This window comes from Eptatretus burgeri, chromosome 2 (genome assembly GCF_056783735.1).
Source record: "Eptatretus burgeri isolate ZD-2024b chromosome 2, Ebu_testis_v1, whole genome shotgun sequence".
In the NCBI taxonomy this organism is placed as follows: Eukaryota; Metazoa; Chordata; class Myxini; order Myxiniformes; family Myxinidae; genus Eptatretus; species Eptatretus burgeri.
In genome coordinates, this window is record NC_140962.1 from 128,362,198 (window position 1) to 128,372,772 (window position 10,575).

The following is a 10,575-nucleotide window of genomic DNA, read 5'->3' on the forward strand; positions in this document are numbered from 1 at the left end:
TGTAGTTTCAGAGAACAATTTGTAAGTATTTGTGGGCGGATGGACGGACTGACGGACTGACGACGTGCCATCCCATAAGTTCCCTGGAACTACTTTCCTGGTGAGCTAAAAAAAAAAAAGAGGCATGTTCAAAAAATGAAGTGGGCATGGTCGACCAACTCTTATTTTTTTTATCTGTCCTTACGGTTCGAGTATGAAATTGAGTCCGATTGAATAAACTCCTCTGGACAAGTACATTGATTTGATGTACTATACTCTACAGAGTGTTGGTGCTGCCGAAGCAGTTTATTTGAAAGGGTTATGCTTGGTGGTTTGCCATTGTCTTACCGACATTGTTTTTCTGTGCACTATCCTTTCAAATGCTGATTGCATCAAGCAAGGAAGCAGCGCATATCATTTTTACTTTGGTATGACTTGGACGGGGTTTGAACCGCAGACCTCCCAGACTCAGAACAGAAGAATTACATGATAGCTGCAAACACTTGAACTGGGGTGTGTTCAGTTTCAAATTTCAGTTTCCACTCACCAAGTGGCTCATGCACACAATCAAGCATTCCATTCAAAACCCTTGATAAGGATCAGTTGGCTTGGCAAGCTCGAGCCAGCTGCCTGGTAAGTGAACATACCCGTGGTGCTTGGTTGTCTGTCTGCATGCCAAGGTGGAGGTGGGAACGAAAATAAATAAACATTACATGTATATATATATATATATATATATATATATATATATATATATATATATATATATATATATATATATATATATATATATATATATATATATATATATATATATATATATATATATATATATATATATATATATATATATGTATAGCCTGGTGTGTTGGCGCAGTGGTTAGGGCAGCGGCTTGAGATCCAAAAGGTCCTGAGTTCAAGCCCCGTTGGGCCACTGAATTAATACACCAGGGGGTTAACTCAGCCTGTCATCCTTCCGAGGTCGGCGAAATGAGTACCAGTGTACTGGGCTGGTGTATACCCTGGTTAAAATAGGTGTACCATATCCCTGTGTCGTAAGAGGCGACCAGGGTTGCGTCAGGAAGGGCATCCGGCGTAAAACATGTGCCAAATCACTATGCGGATCATACGGATGATCCGCTGTGGCGACCCCTAACGGGAGCAGCCGAAAGAAGAAGAAGAAGAAGATATATATATATATATATATATATATATATATATATATATATATATATATATATATTTTTTAATGCAGAGCAGGGTTACTTTAGCGTCATAGTATGCACAAGGAATGAGATGGTGAGTAAATAACTTCTGCGACGTCAACTTTTCGTACTGATTTTAAATTTGTTTTTCGAGGAGAATTTATAGTGATTCTTGACAATTGAGATATCGGGCCAAAACTATTTTGAAACATGTATTTGGCCGTATATGTTCTTGTGGATCAGGCGTTGAGTGATGGAGGTGTGCGCTCTTCTGAGTGCCCTTCTCGTTTTTATTTGTTATCATTTTTAGTGTCAAGCTCATTCATTAGAGGGAGAGGATGAGGATGGTTAGAATGTGTTTTACTTTCCCCCCATTCATTTACATGTAAAATTGGGACGAGGGAGGGGTGGCAGAAATATGTCCCACAACTCTCATTTTGCTACTAATTATGGCAAACCAGGCTCAAATCCCATTACTTGTTCAGATGTGGTTCGGCTTTCCTGAGCAAATCCCAGCCAAACCACCCAGCCATACCATTGTCCAAAAACAATGACTTTGTCTAGCCCCATGGTGAGTTAGTTGCTCGTTACATGCCGTTTTTACTGCAATTATTGACTTAGTTCACATTTTTTGACTCATAACAAAACCAACATTGCAAATTATATGAAATCTTATTTATTGAATTACAAAACCACAACAATCATACATGTACTAAATTGTAAGTTCCAAAATAGCAGTAATTACATCATCAAACATTTTAACAAATCAAAACACATCACAATAAATTAGATAAATTCTATTTTTTGAAACAGTGAAAATGAAATGCAATTCCTACAAGGTACTTGAATGGATCAATTACAGTTGTAGAAAAGATACTTTTCTTAAAAAGCTGATATTGTTTAAATCTTGAAGACTTGATTTATTATATTCATTGCTTTTCTGGAACATTCACTGTTTTTCTCATTTGACGTCTCATGTTCCACTGCTTTACCTTCTGAGAAGCTGCATTCTTACAAAGCAGAAGCTTGTATGCTGACATAAATTCGGGGTTCCTGGTGTATAAAATAGGGTTGCACACTGAGTTTATGTAGCCCACCCAGATCGTTATGTGGAATTGTGGTTCAGTAATACAATGGCGACAAATTCCTTGCACAGGATACATGATAAAGAAAGGAAGCCAGCACGTGATGAAAACTCCCAACACTACGACTAGCGTTTTCAGAGCACGTCTTTCATTACGTGAAATTGTCCGGCCTCCACCATTTCTTTCTTGAGTGTTCTCATTCCTTGGGTAGCACACACCAGTCTGGGAGATCTTCTCCACCTAAGCACATACATTTGGATTTGCATTTTGCAATCAATTCATGAGTACCTTCGGAAGAAGCGTTTTCGCAGTACAATGGTCTTGGGTGAGTGTATGGCTTAGATGACCACCTTCATTAGTGAATGTGTATTTGACTAGGATTCAATTAGATGTACAGTCCACTGGTTGGATCGTTAAACAAAGGCTGGGCTGTGCCGCTGATGAAGTGAAAAATGAATTTGTTTCAGGGGCTGGTGATAACTCGACTACACTTTGCGAGACATGTGACATCTCTAACATCCACCAACTAATGCCGGAATATGAGAAACCCGACAGCTTATCATCGGATGAAGAATCGAACTGAGATAGTCACATGTAAGAGCACTACATCCACACCATCTTGTCCAATCAGAAGGTATAGGGATGGGGGAGGGGTGGGGGTGGAAAGTACTGATCATATTGTTTATTAAACATCCATTTTGGCTGTTCTGTTATGTGCAATGTTATTTGCAATGACATCAGTGTCATGACGTATTTAGAGTCGTAAGACCCGTTTTGTATATTTTACCTTGCCTGACTGCCCCCGTTGTCTCCTAAATGGTGCTCAGCAGGGCAGAGACAGGGTGTTTAAATGGGAGACGATACTTGTTGCTCACAGATTGTGCAGCATTTACTGTTATGGGACTTGATCTGTGCCTTGCTGTCACACCAAGTTAGGGGATTCATAATTTTTTATTAGATGGATCTTAGCTTGGTCAGCAGTGAACAAACAAATTGGTTCCCAGCAATATAGCTGGCAAGTTTCAATTAGATCGGACCAGTGGTTGTCGAAATGTATACATATATATATATATATATATATATATATATATATATATATATATATATATATATACACTGTATACATATTTAAAGAGATATATATATATATATATATATATATATATATATATATATATATATATATATATATATATATATATATATATATACACTGTATACATATATAAATAGATATATATATATATATATATATATATATATATATATATATATATATATATATCTTCTTCTTCTTTCGGCTGCTCCCGTTAGGGGTCGCCACAGCGGATCATCCGTATGATCCGCATAGTGATTTGGCACATGTTTTACGCCGGATGCCCTTCCTGACGCAACCCTGGTCGCCTCTTACGACACAGGGATATGGTACACCTATTTTTTTTACCGGGGTATACACCGGCCCAGTATTACTGGTACTCATTTCGCCGACCTCGGAAGGATGACAGGCTGAGTCAACCCCCTGGTGTATTAATTCAGTGGCTCAACGGGGCTTGAACCCAGGACCTCTTGGATCCCAAGCCGCTGCCCTAACCACTGCGCCAACACCAGGCTCATATATATATATATATATATATATATATATATATATATATATATATATATATATATATATATATATATATATATATATATATATATATATATATATATATATATATATATATATATATATATATATATATATATATATATATATATATATATATATATATTTAAAGAGATATATATATATATATATATATATATATATATATATATATATATATATATATATATATACTGTATAAATATTTAAAGATATATATATATATATATATATATATATATATATATATACTGTATAAATATTTAAAGAGATATATATATATATATATATATATATATATATATATATATATATATATATATATACTGTATAAATATTTAAAGAGATATATATATATATATATATATATATATATATATACTGTATAAATATTTAAAGATATATATATATATATATATATATATATATATATATATATATATATATATATACTGTATAAATATTTAAAGAGATATATATATATATATATATATATATATATATATATATATATATATATATATATATACTGTATAAATATTTAAAGAGATATATATATATATATATATATATATATATATATATATATATATATATATATATATATATATATATATATATATATATATATATATATATATATATATATATATATATATATATATATATATATATATATATATATATATATATATATATACATATTTAAAGAGATATATATATCTAGCCTGGTGTTGGCGCAGTGGTAAGGGCAGTGGCTTGGGACCCAAGAGGTCCTGAGTTCAAACCCCGTTGGGACACTGAATTAATATATGTATGTATATGTATATATATATATATATATATATATATATATGTATATAATGTGTATATATATATATATATATATATATATATATATATATATATATATATATATATATATATATATATATATATGCCTGGTGTTGGCTTAATGGTTAGGGTGGTGGGCTTAGGAACCGAGTATCCTGAGTTCAAATCCCACTCGGCTGTTGAATTAATACCAGGTGGGGTTGACTCTGCCTGTCATCCTTCCGAGGTCGGCAAAAATGAGTGCCAGCATGCTGGTATCCTGTGTCGGAGTGGCGACCCGTCCAGGATTGTGCCCAATAGCCAAGGAGACTGCTTCGGCAGCACCAACGCTCTGCACAGAGTATGGTCCCAGTGGATGGATATATATATATAAATATATATAAACCAAGTCGAAAACACCAGGGGGTTGACTCAGCCTGCCATCCTTCCGAGGTCGGCGAAATGAGCACCAGTTGTACTGGGCCCGGTGTATGCCCCGGTTGGAATAGGTGTACCATATCCCTGTGTGTCGTAAGAGGCGACCAGGGTTGCGTCAGGAAGGGCATCCGGCGTAAAAACCTATGCCAAATCAGTATGCGGACAACAAAACGAATTTCCATACCGGATCGGTCGAGGCCCGGGTTACCAACGACCGCCACCGGTACCGGTGGTCAGCAGGGTACCAGTGGAAATTGTGCTACTGCTGGGCGAAGGAGACGGGGAAGGCGAGTCCGGAGGCAGTGGGAGAGGGGGAAGGGTGGAAGTGTGGAGGTGAGAGTTGGAACTCTGAATGTTGGGACGATGACTGGCAAAGGGCGAGAGTTGGCTGATATGATGGAGAGAAGAAAGGTGGACATACTGTGTGTACAAGAGACCAAGTGGATGGGGAGTAAGGCGAGGAGCATTGGAGGTGGTTTCAAACTGTTCTACCATGGTGTGGATGGGAGGAGAAATGGTGTCGGGATAATCCTGAAGGAAGATCATGTCAAGAGGGTATTGGAGGTGAGGAGGGTGTCTGACCGAGTGATGAGTGTGAAGTTGGAAATTGAAGGGGTGATGATGAATGTCATCAGTGCATATGCCCCACATATGGGGTGTGAGATGGAATATAAAGAAGATTTCTGGAGTGAGTTAGATGAAGTGGTGGAGAGTGTATCCAAGGATGAAAGAGTGGTGATTGGAGCAGATTTCAATGGACATGTTGGGGAAGGGAATAAAGAGGATGAGGAGGTGATGGGGAGGTACGGTCTCAACAAGAGAAATGTGGAAGGGCAAATGGTGGTAGAGTTTGCAAAAAGAATGGAAATGGCAGTGGTAAACACATATTTCAAGAAGAAGGAGGAACACAGGGTGACATACAAGAGTGGAGGAAAGTGCACACAGGTGGATTACATCTTAAGTAGGAGATGCAACCTGAAAGAGATTAGTGACTGTAAGGTTGTGGCAGGGGAGAGTGTAGCTCGACAGCATCGATTGGTGGTCTGTAGGATGACTTTAGAGGTGAGGTTGAGGAAGAGAGTGAGGGCTGAACCAAGGACCAGATGGTGGAAGCTGAAGGAGGAAGACTGTTGCGTGAAATTTAGGGAGGAGGTGAGACAGGCGTTGGATGGTGGTAAAGATGGGTGGGATGATTGGGCAACGACAGCAGAAGTTGTAAGGGAGATAGCTAGGAAGGTACTTGGTGTGACATCTGGACAGAGGAAGGAAGATAAGGAGACTTGGTGGTGGAATGAGGAAGTACAGGAAAGTATAAGGAAGAAGGGGTTGGCGAAAAAGAAGTGGGATAGTCAGAGAGATGAAGAAAGTCGGCAGGAGTACAAGGAGTGGCGTCGAAAAGCAAAAAGAGAGGTGGCAAAGGCCAAGGAAAAGGCATATGACGAGCTGTATGAGAAGTTGGATACAAAAGAAGGGGAGAAGGATTTATACCGATTGGCAAGACAGAGGGACCGAGCTGGGAAGGATGTGCTGCAGGTTAGGGTGATAAAGGACGCAAATGGGAATGTGCTGACGAGCGAGGAGAGTGTGTTGAGAAGGTGGATGGAGTACTTTGAGGAGCTGATGAATGAAGAAAATGAGAGAGAGAGAAGGTTGAAAGCGGTGGAGATAGTGAATCTGGAAGTGGGGTGGATCAGTAAGGATGAAGTGAGGACTGCTATGAAGAAGATGAAAAGTGGAAAGGCGGTTGGCCCAGATGGTATACCAGTGGAGGCATGGAAGTGCTTAGGAGAGATGGCAGTGGGGTTGTTAACCAGATTGTTTAATAAAGTCTTGGAAAGTGAGAGGATGCCGGAGGAGTGGAGATTAAGTGTGCTGGTTCCGATTTTCAAGAATAAGGGTGATGTGCAGAGCTGTGGAAATTACAGAGGGATAAAGTTGTTAAGCCACACCATGAAGTTGTGGGAAAGAGTGGTGGAAGCTCGGTTGAGAGGAGAGGTGATGATCTGTGAGCAGCAATATGGGTTTATGCCAGGAAAGAGCACCACTGATGCGATGTTTGCTTTGAGAATGTTGATGGAGAAGTATAGGGAAGGCCAGAAAGAGTTCCATTGTGTGTTTGTGGATTTAGAGAAAGCTTATGATAGGGTGCCAAGAGAGGAGTTGTGGTATTGTATGAGGAAGTCGGGAGTGTTGGAGAAGTATGTGAGGATCGTGCAGGATATGTATGAGGACAGTGTGACAGCGGTGAGGTGTGCGGTAGGAATGACGGACCGGTTTAAGGTTAAAGTGGGATTGCACCAAGGATCGACTCTGAGCCCTTTCCTGTTTGCAATGGTGATGGACAGGTTGACGGACGAGATCAGACTGGAGTCTCCATGGACCATGATGTTCGCGGATGACATCATGATCTGTAGGGAGAGTAGGGAGCAGGCTGAATCGAGCCTTGAGAGGTGGAGGTACGCACTGGAGAGAAGGGGAATGTTAGTCAGTAGGAGTAAGACGGAGTACATGTGCGTAAATGAGAGGGAGGGTGGTGGTATGGTGCAGTTGCAAGGAGTTGAGGTGGGGAAGGTGGATTGGTTTAAATACTTGGGATCAACTGTCCAAAGTAACGGAGAGTGTGGGAGAGAAGTGAAAAAGAGAGTGCAGGCAGGATGGAGTGGGTGGAGAAGAGTTGCAGGAGTGATTTGTGACAGAAGGGTAGCTGCAAGAGTGAAGGGGAAAGTATACAAGACGGTAGTGAGACCAGCTATGTTGTATAGTTTGGAGGCGGTGGCGCTAACAAAAAGACAGGAAGCAGAGCTGGAGGTGGCAGAGTTAAAGATGCTGCGATTCTCGTTGGGAGTGACGAGGATGGATAGGATAAGAAATGAGTGTATTAGAGGGACAGCGCAGGTAGGACAGTTTGGAAACAAAGTGAGAGAGGCGAGATTGAGATGGTTTGGACATGTGCACAGGAGGGAAACGGAGTATATCGGGAGAAGGATGTTGAAGATGGAGCCGCCAGGCAGGAGGAGAAGAGGAAGGCCAAAGAAGAGGTTCATGGATGCGGTGAGGGCGGACATGCGGGTGGTTGGAGTGTCAATGGAAGATGTGGAGGATAGAGCGAAATGGAGACAGTTGGTCCGCTGTGGCGACCCCGAACGGGAGCAAGCCGAAAGAGGAAGAAGAAGATTTAAAGAGATATATATATATATATAAATATATATATATATATATATATATATATATATATATATATACTGTATAAATATATAAAGATATATATATATATATATATATATATATATATATATATATATACGATTGACCCTCCCATGATCCTCTCGCCAAAACAGCTGCATAAAGCAACCAAAGAAGACTTATGCAATGTAATTGCTAAAAGCTGTTTCGATGCTGGATTTTCGATATATGTTCTCTGTTATTTGATGATTTGCGATTTTTTTAATAACTTAAAAAAAGAATTCATCTGTTCAAATGTATAATCATAAGCCACCATTCCAATTCCAGAAGAGCTTATTTTCTACAATCATTGCTTTTTATTAGGTTCCTCCGTGTTTCATATCGACAACTCAAATTTCAGCCTTAGAATAATGGTAATTCACAAAATGAACTGGTATTATGAAGTTTTACGCAACATACTGTTTTCTTATATTTCACTTTTGTTTGTCTGAGAATTTGAAGCATGAAATAAAACTAAATTGAACTGTTTTAAGCATTTTGATAAGGTCGGAGGTTATACATTTTTTAATAGCCCAGAGAAGGGTTGGAGAGGAATGTTAAGGTGATGCTATATGTATGTCCATGACAGCTGCATCATGGCAATTATTGACATCACGACTGAAATAAGGAAGCCAAAATGCTGAGAATGCTGGACAAATGGTGATCCGGGAAGTTGTGAAACTGGATGCGGAACTCTTAGGCTTGTAACAGAGCGATCCCATACAGGATCGGCTGGTCTATATGATATATTTATATGTGAAGGTATTATTTTTCTTTCTTGGGATTTCTTGGAAGATTGGATCTCATTTCTACGACATTTTGACTACTTTCGTCGAAATAAAATAATAAGAGTTGCAATCAGTTGTTAACATTGAAATCCAAAATAAAACTGTGAAATAACATTGAGGAAGCTTACTCACCTGTCGATTGGCTTCTTTCAAAATGCGTGCATAAAGGAAAAGCATCGCAGTAACCGGAATGTAGAAGGGGAAAATAGCTGTTGTGAAAACAAAATTCAGGTTTCCAATAAAAACACAGCATTCTGGGTTGTCGTAGCATTCTTGAGCCTCCTGGTCAGTGGCACGGTACCAGCCGAAGTGAAGAGGTATGAATGAAAGAGAAATGGCTTCGACCCAAACAATGATGATTAAAAGAAGAGCACGGCGTGAAGTCATCAGAGTCCTGTAACGAAGCGGCATCATAACTGCCATGTAGCGATCAATGGCGATCAAACACAGACTGTTTATGCTTGATGTGACACTCGATATATCCATCATGTACCGGATGTCACATGCCAGAGATCCAAAAATCCAATTGCCTTTGACTATTTGAAATGCTGTGAGAGGCATTACCCCAATTCCGATGAGTAGATCGGCGCAAGCGAGGGAACAAATGAAGTAACTAGTGATGCCTTGCATGATATTCTGCGAGTGAATGACACAGACTATCACCAAAGTGTTGCCACATATTGTGAGAGCAACGATTATGCTGAATACAATGCTCAAAACTGTGTACCATGGTTCTTCCATGCTGACTCGTCTTTTGATATTCCTTTGATCCAATGCGTTTTCTCAAAAATCAGTGTACAAACTCTCAAAAATCATTCTAATAATTGATCCTGAAGAATTGGGAAAAATAACATCATATCTAATATCATTGTCAACTTACACTTATCTGTTAATTTTTTTTTATAGAATTCAGTCATTTAGACTTAGAAAAATAATCGACACACTGCAGAGTGCGGCCACGGGACAACATAAATATTCCTTCAAAAACACCATGGGACCTTTTGTGTGACGTCATGTTCGTCTCCAGACGATCCTGATGATCTTTGTAGTATGGGAATTGCAAAGTACAATGACCATTAATTACCTCCCATTCTAGTTTTCCATGAAGAATGACCTGATGAGAGGTATAATTTTAAACACAATACAATGCAACATCATACTTATACAGCATGATCTCATGCTTATTTTTTGCGATTTTCGTTTTTTAAAAGATTTGTTTGAAGCGTTACTGTATAGCCATTAGATATACAAGTCTGAAGAAGATGATGATTCACGAGCGTTATTTGACGATGTAGATTGTTTCAGAAGTCAAGGATGAGACAATGTGATAATGATTGACGAAGTTATAAAAATGATCAACATGATGTGGTATGAGTGACAGGTTATTCGCTGCAAAATGT

At 38.8% G+C, this 10,575-nt stretch overlaps 1 protein-coding gene across 1 annotated transcript; it reads right to left on the reverse strand.

Moving 5' to 3' along the window:
• Window positions 1-1,783: 1,783 nt before the first annotated feature.
• Window positions 1,784-9,916, reverse strand: LOC147033070 (beta-2 adrenergic receptor-like). Its single transcript, XM_085851132.1, has 2 exons — window positions 9,308-9,916; window positions 1,784-2,509 (listed from the first exon to the last, which is right to left on the reverse strand). Exons 1-2 carry the CDS (start codon window positions 9,914-9,916, stop codon window positions 2,114-2,116), a joined length of 1,005 nt encoding a protein of 334 aa, XP_085707258.1. The 3' UTR covers window positions 1,784-2,113.
• Window positions 9,917-10,575: the final 659 nt, after the last annotated feature.

Bases quoted from the DNA above. Each gene is read 5' to 3' on its own strand.
- LOC147033070 (XM_085851132.1), bottom strand. From the start codon at position 9,916: ATGGAAGAACCATGGTACACAGTTTTGAGCATTGTATTCAGCATAATC. The intron at 2,510-9,307 runs GTGAGTAAGCTT...GTATGTGCTTAG, and splicing joins TGAAAGAAGCCAATCGACAG to GTGGAGAAGATCTCCCAGAC.